General features: G+C 34.5%; 4 protein-coding genes across 6 annotated transcripts; 2 read left to right on the top strand and 2 right to left on the bottom strand.

Annotated features, from left to right (window-relative positions):
* Positions 1–490: 490 nt before the first annotated feature.
* On the top strand, positions 491–4,302 carry LOC147397135 (uncharacterized). Its single transcript, XM_086452625.1, has 2 exons — positions 491–936; positions 3,884–4,302. Exons 1-2 carry the CDS (start codon positions 539–541, stop codon positions 4,116–4,118), a joined length of 633 nt encoding a protein of 210 aa, XP_086308751.1. The 5' UTR covers positions 491–538; the 3' UTR covers positions 4,119–4,302.
* Positions 4,303–5,000: 698 nt separating this feature from the next.
* Positions 5,001–5,498, bottom strand: LOC147397134 (ankyrin repeat-containing protein NPR4-like). Its single transcript, XM_086450183.1, has one exon. It carries the CDS (start codon positions 5,496–5,498, stop codon positions 5,001–5,003), a length of 498 nt encoding a protein of 165 aa, XP_086306309.1.
* Positions 5,462–9,256, bottom strand: LOC147397133 (uncharacterized). Of its 3 annotated transcripts, XM_086452622.1 has the most exons (7): positions 9,096–9,256; positions 7,684–8,175; positions 7,415–7,564; positions 7,128–7,187; positions 6,732–6,779; positions 5,941–6,379; positions 5,462–5,615 (listed from the first exon to the last, which is right to left on the bottom strand). In XM_086452622.1, exons 1-7 carry the CDS (start codon positions 9,136–9,138, stop codon positions 5,600–5,602), a joined length of 1,248 nt encoding a protein of 415 aa, XP_086308748.1. In that variant the 5' UTR covers positions 9,139–9,256; the 3' UTR covers positions 5,462–5,599. The 3 variants fall into 3 exon arrangements, with proteins under 3 accessions (XP_086308748.1, XP_086308749.1, XP_086308750.1); XM_086452623.1 differs by lacking the exon at positions 6,732–6,779; XM_086452624.1 differs by lacking the exons at positions 6,732–6,779; positions 7,128–7,187.
* A 3,516-nt stretch (positions 9,257–12,772) lies between these two features.
* LOC147397132 (uncharacterized) lies at positions 12,773–16,951 on the top strand. The gene is made up of 4 exons (XM_086452621.1): positions 12,773–12,989; positions 13,155–13,262; positions 16,102–16,269; positions 16,715–16,951. Exons 1-4 carry the CDS (start codon positions 12,888–12,890, stop codon positions 16,835–16,837), a joined length of 501 nt encoding a protein of 166 aa, XP_086308747.1. The 5' UTR covers positions 12,773–12,887; the 3' UTR covers positions 16,838–16,951.
* The last annotated feature ends 5,389 nt before the right edge of the window (positions 16,952–22,340 follow it).

Raw genomic sequence — 22,340 nt, 5'->3', positions numbered from 1 at the left:
TTTTGATTATTAGATTTTTCAAAAAATATTTTCATCTCCAATTTCAAATTTACAATCTCTTAATTCTCAAAGAAACTACAAAATTACTTTTGCATTATTTACAGAGAGATAAAACTGTGAATCGATGAAAGAGACAATCACTAAAATGGTTTTCTTTTACAAGTATTTATAAATTTGGATTTGAAAAAATTAATTGAAATCTACAATAATAATATTTTAAGGGCATTATTATGAATTTATAAGAAAATTATTATTATATTGTATTTTAACATAGTATAGCGGGCTGGACCGCCCAACGGACCTACATTTCAAACACAAAATCCGGCCCTACAATAAAACGGGGCTAGCCCAGCCCATTGATAGCCGTAGTCCAGATTCCGGAGCCCGGACGAGATGACTCTAACGATTCAACTCGTTCGAGATACCTGGTTTGAAAACAGTCCCGACTCCACATCGACCGATCGAAGAAAGAACCAACACCATTACACCAAACTCTCTCTCTCTCTCTCTCTCTCTCTCTCAGAACGATTCCGTTTCCATGGCTCTTCTTCCTAGGGCATCTCGTCTTGCCCTAATATCATCCAGAAGTTCTACATCAATCCACACAACACTCCCAATCTTCTCTTCCGAAGCATATTCGACATCGCCAGCTCCATATGTTCGTCCACCACCACCAACTGCAACGCCTACTGGTCTCTCAAAGACAGCAGAGTATGTGATCTCTAAGGTGGATGATTTGATGAATTGGGCGCGACGTGGATCGATATGGCCCATGACATTTGGTCTGGCTTGCTGTGCAGTCGAGATGATGCACGCAGGTGCGGCTCGTTACGATTTCGATCGATTCGGTGTCATCTTCAGGCCTAGTCCGAGACAATCTGATTGTATGATTGTTGCTGGAACCCTTACCAACAAGATGGCTCCCGCGCTTCGCAAGTACGTTTCAATTTATACTCTTTTTTTTAATGGGTATTAGGGTTTTCCCTACTTGTTGGATTTGTTGGAGAATTGGGTTTTTATTTTAGCGGTTGATAAATATTAGGGAATTGAGTAGCGTAATTTGCGTACATGTTTGAATTTTGGATTTATGGATAATTGGGATTTCGTTTTAGTAGTTGATAGATATTTGGGATTTGAATTGCCTTATTTTTTTATATGAGATTGAATTTTGAATTCATGGAGAATCATAGTTTGGTTTAATGGTTGATAGATGTTGGGGATTTGAATTGCCTAATTCACATACAAGATCGAATTTTGGGTTTTTTGGTCATAATTGGAGTTCAGATAAAATGGTTGATGTAGATTAGGGATTTGAATTGCCTGATCCACATACAAGATTGAATTTTGGGTTTTTAGAGAACTGAAGTTTTGATTTAATGGCTTATAGATATTAAGGATTTGACTTGCCGAATCCACATTCTAGGTCAAATCTAGGGTTGTTGTTGTCTCTACAGATGGAATGAATCACAAAGAAAATATTAAAAAAAAAAAAAGAAATAGGAATAGATAGGTAAAATGGGTTGGAAACATTAGCAGTACCATAGGGGAACAAATATGAAATAGAGGAGGAATGGAAGGATAAACAAGTAAAAAATGCGTGAAATATGTAATTCAAGATGTTAGATAACCAATTTGGTTTTTACGCTAGGGAGAACAACAATTGAGGCAATCTTTGTACTTAGACAAATGAATTAGTTTAGAGTAAAGAGGAAAAATCTCACTTGATGTTTTATTAATTTCGAGAAAACACGTGAACAAGTATTTAGAAAGTTGATTTCACAGGTGTTGGGAATGAGAGTACCACCAAGTAGGTATATTGACATAGTTGAGGACATATACAAGAGAGATGTGGGTAGTGTGAGAACAATTGGCTTAGGAGACAATTGACTTCCCAATAGCAATTAGTTTATGCAAGAGATCGGCATGACTATGATGACTCCTCTTACACATTTGGTTAATTGGGAGTTGTTTGTTCTCCTATAAATGGTTTTCGCTTGAGGACAAGAGACCTCAAAGATGTGAATGTATCTTTTATGGGAAAATGGGTTTAGCTTGGAAGAGGATGATTTTGACCAAATATTGGATCATGAACTAACGTTGGGATCGTAGCATAGTCTGCACTTCATATGGGTATAGTGTTTTGAGGGGCATCTCCTATATGATCTCCTATGAAATTATTAAACGCATCCATTGGATAGAGGAGACATGGTAAGGTTCAAGAGATACTGACTTATCAAAAAAAAAAAAAAAAGGTTCAAGAAAGACTTATGGTGTGGAGAGAGCTATTAGATCTTGTTTGTAGTTCATACTATCAGATTGGAAAGCTTTTTGGTTCAAGATAGTCCGTCATTGGACTTCTTGTTGTTGGATTTTTCTTCTATGCCATTAATCGGACCCATATTTCACCATTGTTGAGGATGAGTGGATATGGAGATGGAAAAAGAATGGGGGAGATTCCCAATGAGATTCTTAAATTCATCTTTTAGTCCATCTAAAGTGGCTTTCTTTACCTAGACTGCCGCTTTGGATAAAATCTTATAAAACAAACCCACTTGCTTATCAAAAATCCTTGCCCTCTGAGGGCTTTGTATGTCCTGTTTGGTGTTGCCTTTAATAAAATTTCTACCAAAAAAATTCATTACTAATTATTTTTATTTATCTATACATTTGATATTGATATTATTTTAAAATTTCTAAAAGCCCCTAGAAAGTTGATTTTTGGACTAATAGTGAGATACAAAAGAGTAACATGGTTGTTTAAGTTACTTAAAACATTTTATGAGTTCTCCACTATTTAATTGCAATTCCATTACTTAAGCATCATTTGTGTCACGCCTGCCCCTCTGCTAGTCTTATCACATGTAAAAGAAACTAGGGAAAGTATACCTCCAGGGGGTTAGTTCAGTGGTAAAACTAGTGATAGGGGTTTGCTCCCTCTAGTTGTGTTTTTGAAACTGGTTGGCCTCTTGATTTACCTTGTTACACGTGAGGAAACTTCTGTGGGATCGGGATGTGCAACTGTAGGGATTAGTCCATATCCCAAAAGGGATTTGGGATACCCTACATAATAAAAAAAGTAGGAAATATAATTTAGCAAAAAATGAAACAACAGTTAAATGAGAATTACCAGAAACAACCATAGGGAACCAGATCCAGTCCCAGGAAAAATAGCAATAGCAGTAACTTGATTGTCTCCCTCCCTCTTTCCCTTCCAAATGAATGTGGGATAAGAAAGAAAAATAAACAATCTGGGGGAGTCGGTGGCACTCCGCACTTGAGATTTTGTAGATCCTTGAAGAATGTGGAACTAAGGTTTATTTGATTGTTGACATGTTAAGAGGACATCTCTTTCAGGTGGATTGTGCATAGATTATGGCCAAGATCTAGCCCTTAGCTACTGATTCTAGCATGCGAAGGCTGGATCTTGCAGCAAATGTGTTGGAACATTATTCCCCATAAGGCGCTGGTAATTGGTTGGACCATTTCTGTGGATGTGGTTCTAAAATGCAATCATCTTTAATTTTATTCATTATGTCATATTCTGTTAGGTTGTGAAGAGATACAGTCATCTGTACACAGTCTGCACCTTTTCTAGGCAGGAAGTGTATTTTGGAGTTTCTTTTAGCTTTATTATGGAACAGTTGATGTCTGCGCTATCTTTGGCTCTCCAAGGGCCTATCTTTTTTTTTTTTCATATTTTATGCGATCTACCATTTGAAGTAACAAAATGTTGTCAAAACTGACTTGGTTATCTATGCAGAAAGAAAGAATACCCCGTCTCACTTCAAATTTTACCATGGAAAATACCATTTAATTCTTTAATTACTGAATTAAAATCACAAAGAACGAGAGAGAGGTGTGACTCCTTTGAAACTTGTTGCAGGGTTTATGATCAAATGCCTGAGCCACGGTGGGTCATCTCCATGGGTAGCTGCGCAAACGGTGGTGGCTACTACCATTACTCATACTCTGTTGTTAGGGGCTGTGACAGGATTGTACCTGTAGACATTTATGTTCCAGGTTGCCCTCCCACAGCTGAGGCTTTGCTCTACGGTGTTCTCCAACTGCAGAAGAAGATCAATCGGCGAAAGGATTTCCTTCATTGGTGGACTAGGTGAAGGCCTGCAAGTAATGTTAGGTTGGCTCGCTTGTGTTTTGAGAGCTTTGACTTTGCTTATGGAAGAATAAAACCAATTCCGTAAGAACTTTGTACTTCTGTCCTATCTAAATGTTGTTTAAGGTCAAGTACATGATTATGAATTTTTCTATTAATGTTTTGTGAAACATCCCTTTTGCCCTCTATTCGCTCTCTTTGCTATCCTATCTTGTAAATGTCATTGAATTAGCTTTGATAGGTGGGGCTTCTGCATTTACTCAGTTTTTATTTTCCAAGTATTAAGTATTATGATATCATTAGAACAAAAACAAAGAATACAGACAAAAGAAAGGCAGAGGAGATCATCCTAAATACACAGAAGAAAAGAGAACAAACTGGGAATCCAAAACAAATAAAGCAGTTTCTATCATCAAATGGATACATAATAAATAATTAGCAAAATTCAGAGATTGATCCATATCCCTTTGACAATAATTTGCTACGGCATCTCCAACTTATATTTGGAATGCCACGTTGTCCTCATACGAGGGTTTTTGGTTTCAAGATAATTTAATTTGCTTTTCAAGTGATGGTACATATCTTCTTCTTCCTTTTTATTCCCTCGAAAGATATAATTATATTAATATTAAGTAGTGAAAACAATGAACGAGTTGACCATCACTATACAGATCAACGGAATAAAAGATCTTGAAAGATCCCTTAATAAAAACAATTAGCTCATGATCCAATCATTCGTTTCCTTCAAAGATTCGATTGCTTATCTCCTTCCAAAGATCCCAACAAATCGTGAAAAGAAATCATAGATCTTCCCATGCTCAAAAGGTTTGAGAGTACCAAATCTTCCCGTTTTAAGAAAACATTCAAGCATTTTGCACCATTTGAACTAATAAAGCTGATACTTACTTTGTCTGTGGAAGATTCCAGAACCATAGGTGGAAATCATTACTTGGACAAATAGAGGAAACTGCAACATAGCAAACAAGGTGACTGGGACACATCCTAGAAAAGCAATTGGGATTGCAGCCCATGAAAAACGATGCCCTAAAAGGATGAAAAGAGTCGCACTAAAGGCCAACATCATGTTTGCTATCGAGAAGAAGAGTGTCGCAAGACCAATAGTCCACATTTTCGGTAATGTGTCAAGGAAGTCTTCTTCTGCATAACGTGAAGTAAGGATGGAAAGAAATATTATCACCGATGCTGAGGAAGAAAAAAGAGCAAGAGCATCTGATACAACGAAAACTAGAAAAGAGTCGGTTCCTAAGAAAATAGGAATGCCTTTGTCGTTGCTATTGCCGCCTGGTACAGTGAAGGCAGCGGCAAACACTACTGTAGCAATGAGTGTGGCTACAACCATGCATGATGAAGCAGTGTCTTTCATCCATTTCTCTCCTTTTTCAACCAAGTCCTTGTGCTCCTCTGTGAACAAAATTTGAGGTGTTCTTCCTTCCGAGTTCTCTAGTTCCTTGTAAGAAGGTTGAACTAGCCTCTCCACCTCCTATACAAACAAATGGTATCACTTAAATTAAAAGGTATACGAACTTCACATGCTTTACCGTTGAGTGAGTATACCATGGTTTTCAATCTCGAATTTTCATCTCTCCTCTCATTCATGAACGATACTGAGATGACATCTGAGCCAGATAGAAGAACTAGAGAAGAAGAAAACTCAAGAACTTAATCATGGTATCTCGTCTCGTTCATGAACAATATTGAGATGATTCGGGCAAGTCATATTGGTCTCGGATGATTTTTAAAATTAGGAGTCGAGTTGAGTTCTCTACTTGGATTTTTGGGTAGGAAGAGGAAGGACAATATATCACCTTAAACCACTGTATTTCCCGTTGCATTTGTAGGGCCGCACCGAGACAGAGTTGAGCTGGGAAGAAGGTGCCAACTTTGCAGCCAAATGCAAGATGTTGTTGTTATTAGACTTAACAACATGAGAAGCCAACACATTCTTATGTGTATGTAATCCATGGATGTAGTTGAAAACCTTCCATTGACGATGTTCCACAGCTATATGAAATATGCTTTTGTCGTCGATGTTCATCCACATTAAATCTGGATAAGATTGGAGGCATTCCCTTATGATCTCAATACTTCCAAACCTCGCAGCGATGCCCAAGATGTTCGATCCTTCGAAAAACTTAATGATTTCACAGCTATGGCGGCTGAAAATTCGATCGCAAATGCATTTTAATAGTTCAAGAGATTGAACGTGCATCAACTTTGTGTTGTATACTTGCTTGGTACTTGGAACTGCGATTAAAAATTACAGGGGAAGAAATATTAAGTTAGATCCATGGTTTTAAAAATATAATTACTTGAGTACAAATATGTATTAATAAATAAACTAAAACCAAGTTAAGTGGTTTATCTAGTTTAAACCTCGTTAGATCTGATCATCAATGAAGAAAGACCATAGTTTTAAAACTTGGGTCAATTCAAAACTCAACGTAGTCGACTAGATTCTATTAGATTTAAAGGTAACTCGTTTCCGAAACTGGATGGGATCAACTTGTCAAATCTGCTGACTCAATCGACTCAACTCATAAAGTTTTACTATGGAAAATGCTAAGAGCAATGAATAGCAGTATAGCTTGTCACCAACCTAGGTTTCTAATGGCATTCCAAAATAGCTTTTTCAGGTAATGAAATCCTGCAAAACAAAAGTACATAAATAATCTTATTAATTCTTACTTTGTGAAATTGGATTAATATTTCCTCAACCATTTGGGGGATTTGGACCAACAGGTCTCCAATCCCCAACCAAACTATTTGCAGATCACAAATAGCCCATTGCACCCCAACCATTAAAAAAAAATTTGTTGGGGGTGCACGGCGTAACTAGTGATCTGCAACTAATTACTCCCAAAGTTGCATTCCGTCTTCTTCATTCCTTCAAGAGAGAGAGAGGGAGAGAGATACTAATGTGCAAAGGAGATTTTTTAAGCGATGGTGTGCCAATTAATTTTAGATGGTATGCAAGTAGTCAGGTGCATGTTACCTATGCGACATCGGGAACCTTTGATATGGTGAACCGAATCATAATGTTCGTCGTGGATACCTTTGAAGCCAACGAAAGGGATGTTAATAATTTATTTTGAGAGATTACAATGTAATGAGATGGGTTTGTTATAGAGGTGGAAATAGGTAGTAAAAGATCATTGATCACAGTTATGTCACATGATCTTAAGCGACAAATCAATCAACAAATATATGGAAATTCAAAAATCACAAGATCCATCTCAATCAATTTAAGAATAATGTAAAAATAAATATATATACACTAACATGAGTAGATGCAATGTTGCCAAAATCCTAGCTGACTTCCACTCTGAAATGCAGTGGGCTTTCGTGCCAACAAATGCAACGCTGACTCCCCATTTCGATCTTGAGCAGTCGCTAATAGCGGGTAGCGGTGGATAAGATATAAAGCCACATCTATAAGGGAGAATATTAATATAGTCACAAAATTCTTCAAATCTTTTAAAAAATTTATAATATTCTCGTAATAAATGACCATTTGATAAATTAATTCATCGAATTAGAATTTGTATTACCATAAAAATCGGCAGTAATGACAGCATTAAGAAGACGAGCACCATCGTTGCCTTGAAAGGGACTTGGGTCTTCGTCTCGGGTGACCGAGAGGAGATACCACATCATGTCCTTATGTCCATATTGAGCAGCACGAAGGAGTGGAGTCCGTCCATCGTTGTTTTGTATTTGTGTCAAGTCCCTATTCTTTGTCACCATAACCTCTGCAGCCTTTATAGTTCCAGCTATGGCAGCTAAAGACAATGCAGTGTTGCCATTATAGTTCTTCATGGCTAATGCTTCCATGGGCATTAGTTGCACTAATTCCTTCACCAACTCCATGTTGTGTCCCTTGGCAGCTGCAATATGTAGGGCAGTTTCTGATGCTCTTGTGATCCTTGCTGTCACTGCCTCAGGATTGGCATTTAAGAAGATTCTAGTACTTTCCAAGTCACCTTTTAGTGCAGCTTTGTATAGAGGTAGGAAGTATGTTAGATCTTTTTCACCATTAGTCTCTGCACCCCAAAACATAGGAAGGTTTTATCAAAGAAGAGATTTCAAGGGGTTTTTGGATTGGATTCTAGAATCGGACTCTTACACATAATTTCCACTTTTTAAATTAGGGATTTTTCCCAAAACGCACGCAACTTATGTCCAAATTCCAGTTTCGGTATGCTGTTCATTTTAATACCCAAAACATGCATTTCGAGTGAATTCGTCACTTTTATAATCAATGAATTAACTGGTATATCTACGAATTCGTAGATGTTAAAAGTGACAAACTCACGAGTTTGTAGGCTAAAAAAATGACAAATGCATGTTTTAGGAATTAAAACAAACAGTGTACCGAACTCGGAATTTCATCATATTCGGTGCACAAAATGGAGATTCACCCTTTAAATTAAATGATATGTTAGGATGTAGATAGCTGGTCTTTATTTTGTATTATGGCACCCCATTTTTGTTTTCCTAGAATGTCATCAAATCCATGTTTTTTCCTTCAAATTTTCTCTTTAAAATGAGAGAAATAGAAGCATTTTTTGAGAGTTTTATTTTTGAAGAGTTTTTTAATCTATGAGAAGAGAGAGAGAGCATTTCTTTTCCAAATGCTCTCTTCAAACTCAAAGAGGGAGAGAGAGTATAATTCATGGAAGATTTTTTAAATCCAGGATTTCTTGCAGAGAGCTTTTTTGTGTGAAAAAAAAAAGAAAAAATAGAATTTTTTTTGTTATCTAGGATTTCTTAAAGATTTTTGAAATCAAATACATTCTACCTCTCTTTCTCAAGCAAGAATCTTAATCTTGAAATCAATTTTCATAATTTGATTCTAACAATCAAAAGTTCGAATCTAGAACTATAATCCAACAATCCAAAACCAAACCCTAATTATTCGGAACATAAGCTTCGATTAATGGTTTCTTGGGTTTCAAATTACCTGGGATAGCACCATCATGATCATCTCCCCATTGGGATAGCATTGCCCTTGATACTGCACAGTTGACCACAAAAAGCTTTAAAATTGATGATTGATGATTGATGAAATCTATCACAATAGATTAGCGGAACTGAACTCCCTTTTTATAAGCAGCTTTTGTCAACTGTATAAAGTCAACAGTCAAACCGTTGCTGTAGGATATCTAAAACTCTTGCTTAACCAATAAGCATCGGTGATGACTTTTTTAAGTCAACGGTCACCCCTTCGTAGCTTGAGTAAGGATTTATTTAAATAGTTGCTATTGCCACACCAACTGTGTGCAATTGGTGTGGCAATAGTAGCTCTCTTTAATTAACCTTAAACTTTCTAAGATCACTAGTGAGTTTCTAGGGATTCGTTTCCGAGGAGATCTATGTTTATTTTGAGTCTACACGCATCTCGACACTTCTGATATGAAGACTGTTTAGACTTGGATATGAGTTGTAAATTCATTGATTTTCTTATAAGAGTTTACATTTTATAATTTTACCATAACAATATTATAAGAGTCCACCATAATGGTAGAAGATGAAAAATCTTTGTTGGTACTTTCTTAGTGATTACATTCAAATTAAATAATCATTCATCCATTTACCTCAAACCCCCTTTTTTTTCCTCGACAAATACACACAACGTTATGCAAGACAAATTAATCTTCTTTGAACACTTGCCTCAATCACAAGTCGTAAGGGCCTACGATTTAAGCAAAAGATGAAAAAGCTTTAGCAATAACTTTTCTCAAAAGTTGCATTTCTATTTGATCCATAATTGTTTATTCAGTAAAGTTTGTACGACACGAACATCCTCTTTGGGGTTTAAGGGAGTATAAAGAGAGAATAATAAAATTAAAAGAGTATTATTAAAAAATCTAAAAAATTATAAGAGAAAAATAATAGTTAGAAAGGGTATCATTGAAAAAAAAAATGAAAGAATAAAAGTAGGAAAAGAGGAAATATAATAAAGTTCAGGAGTGGAGAGAAAAGATAATATGGTGGAACTCAAACAAAAAAGATAGATGGGACATTTATCCTTCACAAGTGGGTCCTGCAGTTGTTTTTATTATATAGACTAGAATTTGACATCTTTTTAAAGGGGGTAAAAGTGAAAATAAAAATAAAATTATGAATATTATTAAAAAAAAAATTGAGGTTAAAGGATAAAAGATGAAAAATAATAAAATGTGTTAAAGAGGAAATATAATAAAATGAGACGGGTGAAGAGAAAAAATAATTAAGTAATCCACAAAAATCATTGTTGAATGGATGTTTGCTTTGAACATTGTCTTGAAGCCTTTCTTGCTTATAAGCAATCATGACTATTTTCTTTATGATCTCTAAAACATGTGGGACATCTTTAAGTGTGAGAACATGTGAACTCTAGTATCACAGTCTGTTTTCCGTTACCTTAAAAGATGAGTAAGTTGTTCATGAGTTGCCCATGAACAACTTACTCATCATTCTTTATTGGCTCGTTAGAGGTAAATAAATCTTTAAGGTTAAAAGAGAAAAATAATAGATAGATAGGTTATCATTGAAAAAAAATGAAAAAATAAAAGTAGAAAGAAAGAAAAGACAATAAAGTTGAGGGATGGAGAGAAAAAACAATACGATGGAACCCACACAAAAAGATAGATGAGACGTTTATCCTCCACAAGTGTGTCCTATAGTTGTGTTTTATTATATAGATCATAGTTTGGCCTCTTTTGAAAAGGGGTAAAAACGAGAAAAAAAAAAGTCATGAGTATTTTTTTTTTTTTTTTTTAAGGTTAAAGGGTAAAAGATAAAAAATAATAAAATGTGTTAAAGAGGGAATATAATAAAATTAGAGGGGTGAAGAGAAAAAATAATAAAATAACTCACAAAAATTATTGTTGAATGTGATGTTTGCTTTAAACATCATCTTGAAGTCTTTCTCGCTTATAAGCAATCATGACTCTATGATCTCTAGAACATGTGTGACATCTTTAAGTGTGAGAACATGTGAACTCTAGCATTACTGTTCGTTTTCCGTTATCTTAAAAGATGATGAGTTGCCATGAACAACTTGCTCATCATTCTTTATTGCCTCTTTAGAGGTAAAGAAATCTTTTTTTTTGTTTTTACATACATTTTGATGAATAATTTCTTCGGATTAAAGAAGATTATATATATTTATTCAAAATCTCACTTAATTAGATTTTATTATAGAAGAATTACCCACTTTTTTTTTTTTCTAAATTCACCCTCATTTTACCACTATGTTTCTTTTTGTCATTTATCAGCTACTCTAAAATTTTGTTTGGCATGTCATGTACTTCATAATCAAGTTCATGAACTCTTGTAGGCATTTTGGATTTAAAGTGTTTTTTTAGTCATGAACTCCTATCATTCTCCCGTAAGAGAGAAGACAATCTATGATCTACAACATATGTAAGAATCATGAGATTTGGTTAAAAATATTTTTTAGAAAAATATAATAAAAATACATATAATATCACACACACACACACACACACACACACACACACACACAAATATTATTTTGTTGATCATAATCATGGTTTTCTCTTTTCGTCTATGAACGAGGCCAAGTTGTCTTGAATGAGTTTTATGATATGTTTGAGTCGTCTCGTTAAATCATGAGAAAAATGAATCGTGATTTTAAATCTCGTTTGATACGTTTGACTTGTCTATCCCTCTATATGGTGGATGCTACTGAGACATATCAGACAAGTCATCTCAATCTTGGAAGAGATTTAAAACCATGATCATAATAAATACACAAGGTACTAAGTCAGATAACTAAGAAAATTTGAAAACCATGCTTGTATTTATATAATGCACAATACTCGTTTGATCCATCTCGTTCAATTTAATTGAGTTATTCAAAGTTCTAAATGAAATTACTTGACTTTTTTGACGAGTCAATGAAGGTGCCAACTAAGAGTTGTGATAATCTGACTATCCCATGTGGCATACTAAATTGACTACCTAACATGATAAGTTTAGGAATCGTAGATCTACGCTCCTTGGGATACACGGTTGCACTTCCCCCATAAAAGAAGTATATCTCAAGGGGACCGTATATCCCCAAGAGCATAGATCTACAATTGTCGAAATTGTCACGTCAGATAGTCAATTGAGTATGCCACATGGGTGGTCAGTCTCTTGTAACAACTTCTAGAGAGTTCTCTATACCATAAACAACTCTGTTAAGGGCATGGTTTTAAAATTCGGTTTCGCATCTTATCTTATCCAAGTTCGATATCAAGTCGTCACGGACAAGTTTTCCAATACGTTTGAAGCGTCACGTGAGACAAATAAAAAAAATGAATGTGAGTCCTAAATCTCGGTCAAAAAATGACTCTATGAGTTGGTCTCGTTCAGTTTTTATACCAAATTAACTCAAGCAATACGTCTTGGTCTCGGACGAATTTCAAACCATGGTTAAGGGTGAAACTATTTTCTCTCATTTAGCTTTCTTTAGTTGGTGAATCGTGATAATTGGACTATCCCACGTGGCAAATTCAAATCAATTATTGTAACACCACAAGTTCGGAAACCATAGATCTGTTCTCCTCGGGATACAGAGTTCCCTCGAGATACACTTTTTATGGGGTAGTCAGATTATCACGATTCTTGTTACAAATGGAATAATTTCAGAAACTGATGGGGCTAACTAAAAGAATCATGTAGAAACTCTTATCTGTGTGACTGTATCTCACTTTACTTAGAAACCAAAACCTCGTTTTTGGCTGAAGATTTTCCTGCAAAAATGGTGAAAATGATGTTGAAGATTACTGCGGAGCTCGAAAATCTCACCGATCTTCAGCCTCAAGGAGGCTGTGATGACCAAAACTTCCCTTATTACTTCAAGGTTTCTTTTTGGATCTGGAAATTTGTTCTGAAATCTATTAGGTTTTATTGCTTGAATCTGCTTTTTTCTTCTTCTTTTTTTTGAAAATTTTCTCGTTTTTATGCTTGAAATTCGTAGATTTCTTGATTCTTTTGAGATTTAAGAAGTATTTGTTTGATTTTGTAGATGAAATGTGGGAATTGTGGAGAGTTGAGCCAGAAGGAAACCTGTGTGACCTTGTCTGAAACGGTTCCCCTCCCTAATGGAAGGGGAACTACAAATCTCGTTCAGAAGGTTAGTTTCTGTATCTCTTGTTGATTTCTAGATCTTCGATTGTATTTTTTATCCAAGAAATTGTGGATTCGTGTTAATCGATATATAGTTCTTGCTAATTCTAATTCAAATTAACTAAACAATCATATAGTTAGTTTAAGTTAGAAATCAATTTTATCCAATAGTTCATTAGATCACCTTGAGGGTTACTATTATGTTTCTTTAGATTGGTAGATGTTTCTTGCTGTTTCGTCTTTTTAGAATGGTATGTTACATCTTACTTATCGAATGAAAATCAAATAAAATCATGTTTTACTATATGGTAATATTTGTATGATAGATTGATCATAGGTTCTATAAGTTACTTTAAATCGAACCAATGATGTAAGAAATGACTAATGGGTAGGATGTTCGCTACAATAGTGGATAATAGTAATTTGGAAGGTTTTTCTATGGATTGCCCAGTGATTTCACATCTTTTGTTTGTTGATGATGCTTTGAATTTATTTATTTTAGTTGTCCATAGGTTAGATGAATACGATATCTATTGTGGTGCAGAATGGTAATTTCACATTTTCAGTTTACCGATGGTACTCTAATTTTTGATATTTGTATTGTCATGCTTGGACCCTCACAATTGATAGGGAGAAAGAGCAAAAGCGAGAAAGATGGATTATTGTCTATCTCCAATTGCATGGCCATCCATAGATTAGGTGCATTTGTTAAGAGATTTTGTGTTTCAAAGCTGTATTGGGACTCACTATCAATCTTTCCTCTTGGAGAAAATTATAGGTTGAGAACTTTGTGGAATCCAATATTAGTATATTCAATTGGAAGTCCAAATATATATATGTCCAAAGGGGTAGCTTGGTTCTAATCAAAAGCACCTTGACTAGTCTACCAATGTACTTTATGTTTATGGTTTTGATCCCTATATAAGTAGTGATTACCCTGGAGAAGTACATTTTATGGCTTGATCAACATAACCCCTTCAAGTATTTTCTAGTTTATATTTTCACGTTATTGATGTATTTGGAGGGGTTTGAAATAAAAAATTTTAAGGTCATGAATGTGGTTTTTCTTGGTACTTGGATTTGGAGATTTGAGAATAAGTCTATCTTCATGAAGGAAGCTTATTCAGGGTAGTAAAGATGTAGAGTTTGGGTTGGACCAGTGGCACTCTGAGAAGTTCTTATGGATGCAGGTTTTGGAAAGTTATATTAAACACATGATCGGATTTCTTGAGGCATGAGGTTCCAAGTAGGTTGGGGAAATTGGGTCTGTTTTTGGGAGGATTTATTGTGATTTCTTTCTTATAATTCTTTCCCAAATTTTGATTCTCTATTTTATAAAAAGGATTGCCAATTCATGATTTTGTTATCTGGAAGGTGGAAGTGCTACTATTTCAGGACCTTGCTCCTAGGGAAAATCTTAATGTTTGGGAGTATGAAATTGTTTCCTCACTTCTCTCTAGAAAAATGGTATTGGTGATACTCCCTCCTCTTCTGTCAAAAGAATTTTATATGGAACAAAAATGGCATCTTCATAGTAAGATACTTCTGCACCGCTTCAATATCTAGATCCAATAATTCCTACCCTTCTACTCTTTTTTTTGGGTCCCGTGTTCCTTCTAATTTTTATTTTTATTTCATTTGGATCACTTCTCTTGAAAAGATTCTTATAGCCAACTGTTTAAGATCAATACATCATTTTATTGTCGACTTCTATTACATTACATGTGCAAAGTAGGGATCCATAAATTGTTTGCTTATTCATCACCCTTTGCCCCAAGCTATTTGTCACATTTTGTCATTTTGGTATTTGTACAGAGGATGCCTGGGTATGTTCTTGAACTTTGTCATAGCTGGTATTTTCTTTTTAAGTAGTGTAAATTTTGTTTTTTAAGGATCTAGCATTTAGATGGATCTTATGGTATAGACTATAGACCACCAATGTTCTTAAGCAAATGATTTGCAGCACAAAAAGTAGGGCAAATTATTTGACTCTGCATATAAAAAAAAGCTGAATCTTATAGTTAGACAAGGGCCTTTGCCCATGTTCTAATTTCTAGATTAGCCAACGAGGATTGTCTGGACCTCTGCTGCTTGTGTCTTCTTGTATGCAGTTCCCTCTTTTTTCTTCTCTGTACAATTTTATGTTCATAAACATACTACTACGGTATAAAACTTAACCTATTATCAGTTAGCATGCATAAAATGTGCATGTACACAAATTTTTAATTCAAAACTGTAATAAAGAGGAGCCAATTTGCTAAACTTGTAAAGTCTGAGTGATACCAAAACCTAGGTTCAACCCTCCTTTACCCCTAAGTACTAACCATCAACTTACTTACTTATCTGAACAGATAAAAATTCAAAAGCATAGCAAAGACAAATACATCTCTCTATAATCGTTTGCCATTCATTGTATTTTTAACTAATTTATGTCAAGATTGAATTGTACTTGAACTTTTTTCAATCCTGGCCTTTAGCCTAACACGAACTTATCAACTAGGATGCATAGATTGATGCCTACGCGAGCTAGCAACCAAAATACTGCTTATAGTGCCATCTCATAAGTCTTCTGGATTTCTTACTTGTGTCTAATCTGATACTGAATTTTTCTGTACTGTTTTCGAATAGTTGATTGAAACTTTATCTGTATTATTTTCCTGTAGTTGATTGAAACTTTACCTACATAATTAGTTCCAGACAATTAGGTATTCAAGATAAAATGACTTAAACTCAGTCGGTGTTAGTAGTTACCCTTCTTGTAGAATAACCAACATTTACAAATTGTAAATAGGTCTAAGATGATAAAAGCAAATATCTGATCTTTTTCATATTTGTTTCTTTTACAGTGTAAGTTCTGTGGCAGGGAAGGAACTGTCACGATGATCCCTGGCCAAGGTCGTCCCCTGGATCTTGAATTTGGTCAAAACGGGCAATTTGCACCATTGATGATATTTGATTGCAGGGGCTTGGAGCCAGTGGATTTTGCTTTTGGATCTGGGTGGAAAGCCGAATCTGTGAGTTCCTATACTTCACCTTTTTATCTTGCCTGCACTTGCAGTGATCTTTATTAGTTAGCTCCGTCAAGTTTTCTCCCTCGATATCTTTGATTTTCACCTGATACTTAATATCGGATGTTTGTTTTAATAATGGACTTTTTTTTTAAAAGTTAAATAAGAAATTCAACTTCCTAATTATTGAAATTCCTCCAGAAACCTAAATCTCATGAGATGTCGCCACCAGGCCGCACCATATAATTCTGAATCTGTAAAAAATTATGCATGAAATAGAATAAAAACTTAGAAAACCGGGCTTTAAGAAGAGAGATACCACACCGGCAAATCCTCCTAGAACTGGATCCAATTATCTTTGCCTACACTAAAAGATATCTTGTTAGTAGGATTTATTTTGTTTTTAGCCCTCACATTGAAAGTCAACTGACACATTCTTTGTGTTTTGCAGACGGAGGGGACTAAATTTGACAATATTGATTTGTCGGGTGAGGAATTTGCTGAATATTGTGAGAAGGGAGAGTTCCCAGTTATGGTGTCCAACCTGAAGGCAAGGTTTGATGTGGTGAAGTGAAAATGGTGGTACTCTTATATGGACAATGCTTCAATAATTTTTCATGCAATTTCACTAAAATACGAACGGTTGGTATGTATTGAATTCTAGCCTTATATACAGTTACGTTTTACAGTTTTGTATTGTTTGTTGCTTGATTACTTACTCGTGTTATCCTTACTTGATTAAAACATGTTGGGCCACTTTTACAAAATTCCCCGATTTTTTTAAAATTCAGAAAAAATATATATATATGAATTTGGGACCAAATGATTAAGTCGATGAATTAATTAACAATTTGTGGATAAACAGATCCATCCCCCACCCTTCAACCTCAATGAGCTTTCAGGAAGAAATAAAAAACATCGTTTGTATATACTCCTAAAATTTTCTGAAATCTCTCTGGACTTATTTAATTAAACTAAACTGATCCCTCTCATATAAAACCAAAGTTTCAAACGCAATTAGTATCGTTTGGATTAGGTATAACTTGCCTGGTATTTGAGCAAAGTATGATCCAATGGTTTACTTGTTTTCTGACTTTAACATGCTTATTTTAAGTCAATTTCATTTGGGTAATCTCAACATACCCCTCCAGGTTTTGGTGAATATTTGAGATACCTTCTTGGTTTTTCAATCTGATGACATACCACCTTGACCAAGTCTTGTATGGCTTGACGAAATAAGCATAAGAAAGTCAAAATTTCATTACTTATTCATATTTCTTTGAGAAGAAAATAAATAAAGTTTTTACATAGATGTCTTTGCCAAATAAATCAGAGGCTGAAGGCGTGGAAAGAGAACTTTTTTTATTTTTAATTTAATGATGGAAGACGCCTTATTTTTTAGAAAAAAAAAATCAAGGGGCTTTAGCAGATGTTGAAGTTCAAGATATTTCAGTCGTTTTCTGTTTTTTTTTTTTTTGAAAAATATAATATATTGATAAAGAAGAAAAACAAAATACAAAGAGGCCGAGAAAGCCTCCACAAGAGTAACAAAGAAAAACTACAACATCGTTAATCACATAAAGAGTACCATCTAAAAACGAAATCATCAAAAATTGTTCTGCAAATAGTATGTTCTGTTTTGATCAAATGTATAAGAAACCCAATATCTCCAAGAAGTATGCATGAGAGCTACTAGTCTTATAATTAAACACTCTTTTATTTCTCTCGTTCCAAACCTCCCAAACAATAACTGCCGGTAGCATATCCCACAAGATCCGTTTTTTGGTGTGAAAAGTATTACTGGTCCACTCTACCAATAAAGATGAGAACTTACGAGGAAGAACCCAAATAACATGAAAAAGACCAAGGAAATTTGACTAAATACTATACGAAAAAGAATAGTGAATTAAAATATAATCAACAGATTTTCCGTCTCTCAAGTAAAGGGGATAACAATTGGGGATGATCCATCCCCACACAATCAATCGTTTTCTGTTACTTATCGCAGAGCCTTGTAGTCAATGAGGTATTCATCAGTTTTTTTTTTTTTTTTCTTCTTTTTTGGGTGCTAGGAAAACTAGGCATTAGCGGTTAATGGAGGTGAAGGTGGGTTGAATGCGACTTCAACCAAGGTCGTGGGACCAACTCTCTTCAAGCCTTTGTTTTAAATGCGGGAAAAGTTCAGATTTTGACGTAAAGTGAATATAATTTTTTTAAAGGCACATTTTCCTAGAAAATCAACATCTCAACCGTTTGATGGAGGCCTCAATTAGAGCATTGTTTTTTTGTTTTTTTTCCCCTGTAGGGGCAGTTTTTGATCATTTTGGCCAAAATGATTTTTTTTTAGAAAATTCTTGTTCTATACTGAAAAGTGTATTTTGAAAAAACATAGGCTCTCTTGATTTAAAAAAAAACACTCTTAGAGGAACTCAAAAACTTCAATGGGAGCCCCTTAAATCCTAGCAAGCATAAGGTCATATGCATGAACAGAGGAGGAAAACAAACAAAAACATTGTTTTGAAGTCAACCTTACTTGGTCAACTGTTGAATACAAGAAAGGATTGCAAAATGAATCAATATTCTCATTCTAGTGGGTACCCATCGAATAGTTGTGGTTCCTACCAGTCTAGTTTACTTTAGATCTGACTCTAATACAGTATATAAATAAATAAATAAAGGATCCAATTAACTAAATGGGACAACAATTATCCTAGATTTTAATAAGAAATTCTGACATGTTTCCTATCTCGATTGCCTTCTAATTAAACATTTAGATTCTTCTTTATTTGTGTTAAGATTACTTCTTTAATTTTATTTTATTTCCATTAATTTGGTATCTATTCAATAATTATCACTGAAAAATCTAAGTGGTTTCATTCTAATTTTACAACTTGGATGAGACCTATTTTGAAAGAGTCCAGATCATACCACACCCACACCTCAGATCTTAATATAGACATCAAATTATGAATCTTTTTATTTTTAGTGCAGTTAGTGAGAGACGCATGCATGTGACAATATCTAAGGGGTGGGAAGTGGATTTTAACCATGATTTTAAAACTCTTTTTGACTTCTCATCTTGTCCAAGAACAAGACTGAGTCATCTCGGATGAGATTTAAAAAAATGCATTAAAATTAAAATAAATCATGTCTTTGAGACGACTTGTCAACACGATGACTTTAACCCACCTTATTGGGGGTGTATATGATCTAAGACTCATTCTAAAAAATTAGTTTTGAAATGCCAAGGCCACTTATAGCAACCGAGTAATCCTCAGGAACATGCACAGTTCCCTATCCTAACATGCACCGTGTGATTTTTGAGATAAATCCCTGAGAGTGGTCCTTAAAGAGCTATTCAAACTCAAGACATCTGCTTCGGCCAACCCTTGTGACAGGTCATACGTGTCGAGAAGTTGAATTAGTAATACCTTAAAAAAAAAAAAATTGTTGAGGTCATAAAGGATGAAGGGATGCTTCACGTTACATGTGGTTGATTTTTTATTTATCCAAAAAATTAAATTCATGTCATCCTCCATGTGATGATGATTATTATTAGGTAAGTATCACTCTAGCCATAGCTATTAATTCTGTTGTTGAGTAGTAACATTGTACTATAATTGTAATATGGACCCACATGGATAATTAGCCTATTGGCCCGACCCTAAAAGAAATCCATCAACCTGTCAGATACAACTTAGGGGCAACTGAGTGAGATAATCAATGCGCCCATAAATAAATGAATAGTGATAATCTGACTACCCCACCTGCCAAAAGTTCCAAAATCGTAGATTTGTATTCCTTGGGATACTCAGCTGTATTTTCTCATAAAAAATATATTTCCATAGAATCATGTATCCCAAGAAATGCAGATCTACGATTCTCAAACTTATCACGTCAGGTAGTCGATTGAGTTTGTCACGTGAGGTAGTCAGATTATCACGACTCTAGATTAATTACCGAATCTGACTTTAAAGGAACCCTACTCATTACAAGACACATGGTGTTTGAATTTATTTCATGTCCTACATTTTGGCTAAAATTTAAATTACCTCCTTGGACATGTGACATGTAATCCAATAGAGAGGATTCCTTCAAAACTTTGAAGTGGGCTATCCACTTCAAAGTTTTCCCCTAAATCACTCAATATTTTTGTGATTGTAAGTTGATTGATTTTGATGTTTTTCAGGGTAAAATAGTAAAAATCTTAACAATTACTAAATTCTCTAATTTTTGGGTGGTGATTAATTAACCCAATAATTTGAGATTTTCAATGGCTATTGTGATACCTTAGTTATACTGACTCACATTTATTAAGCATCAAATATATATATAATGTTGTGAAGAAAAGGTAAAAAAAAAGTAATCCAACATTTTTTTTGTTTTTTGCTCGCTTTAGTGAAATATATCGATTTCAATACGTTGACATCATTGTTTATACCCTATCTAACATAGGTGATTTTACCATTTAATTTTCACTTCTGTGTTTGAGAATGATTACAATATTGATTTAATTATAAAATTTTGGGTTTTCTGTCTGAAACCAGCTCTCTTTGAAACTTATAATTCCATAAATACCTTATCACCCAATACCTATAAATGATGAGTTTCTCATAAGTTTGTAAACTTTTATGAGCAATTTACAAGAATATTTACATTAAATATTTGATAAGTTCATCTCATTTGGACTTTGTCAACAGATTCCTATTGTTAGCTATCTTTAGATAAAAATCAATCTTATCAAAATGAAAAGGTCACTTTTGATATTTTTTAAGTCAAACCACATTAATTTGCAAAACTCTACTAATTCGGCTAATTAATGATAATAAAAATTAAATTATTATTTAAATCTTGTTGGGATTTAATCTCACTATGAATCTTGTTGTTTTACTTCTTTTCTTTTATATTACTTTTTAAGTATATCCTTTTAATTTTATTACATTTTATCTTCTATCACTTTCTAAGAATATCCCTCTAATTTTATTATATTTTCTCTTCTCTTCTCTTTTCATTAATATTATCATCTTTCTTCTATTACCTTTCTTCAATAGAATTAGGATCAAGTAAGTTATCTAGTTCTTGTAGAATGGAAACGATCTCTACATGACATATTTAGGTAGGAGTTTAAAACACATTGGACTTTTAACCAAGTCATTTTCTACATTACACGTAGTCCAATGTGTCTAATCTCTAATCAAACCGTGTCACATAGACATCATTTATTATTAGTTTTTTTTAAAATTTAGTAGTAAACATGTTTTTAATGAGTTCAGAAACTCAATGTTGACGGGATTTGAACCTAGGTCTCTATTATCATCACTCAAAGATTTTACCAACTAAGCTAGTTGGCACATGCAACATCATATATTGTTATAGTAACAAGATACTAATCTAAATCATGACTCTTTTCAATAATGACCCAAGATCCAATACGGTGTCCTGTACCTATAAAATAAGAATAGTGTCTATGTGGCACCAGCAAGGCAGCAACACCATATATTGTTACATTAATCGAGATACTACTCTAAATCATGATTCTTTTCAATAATGACTCAAGATTTAATACAGTGTCCTGTACCTATAAAATAGAATAGTGTCTATGAGACACTACCTATAAAATAGGAATAGCGTCTATGTGGCATAATTTAGTTGGATTTTAAAACATCTCGGACTCCCAATCAAGTCATGCAGGAAGCCTAATGTGTTTATTCTCAAATCATAATATGCCACGTAGACACCATTCGTATGTTTAGAAGCGTACTAGATTGTGACTCTTCAATAATACCCCTTCAAATTTATTATCTTTCTTCTCTTATTTCCTCAACATCAAAGAGAGGATGCATGTGCCCGTAGACGCGGGCAAATTGGCGCATCGTCTAGTATGTGCATATATATATAAATATATTACAAACAAATTATATAAGTGGTGACTCGGATGAGTCGACTGGGTGTCGGTGCTTACGGGTGTGAGACGAGCAAACAGAGTCACAGTCTGGTGCACATGCAACTTTTCTCGTGGACTCAACTTCCTTTAATCCCATCCAACCATCCCCCAACCACCTACATCTCCATGTCTC

The sequence above is a fragment of the Akebia trifoliata genome, chromosome 8, assembly GCF_017979445.1.
Source record: "Akebia trifoliata isolate Shusen 1 chromosome 8, ASM1797944v1, whole genome shotgun sequence".
NCBI lineage: Eukaryota > Viridiplantae > Streptophyta > Magnoliopsida > Ranunculales > Lardizabalaceae > Akebia > Akebia trifoliata.
Note: the sequence above shows the minus strand (reverse complement) of the source record. Positions and strands in the feature narration are given on the sequence as shown.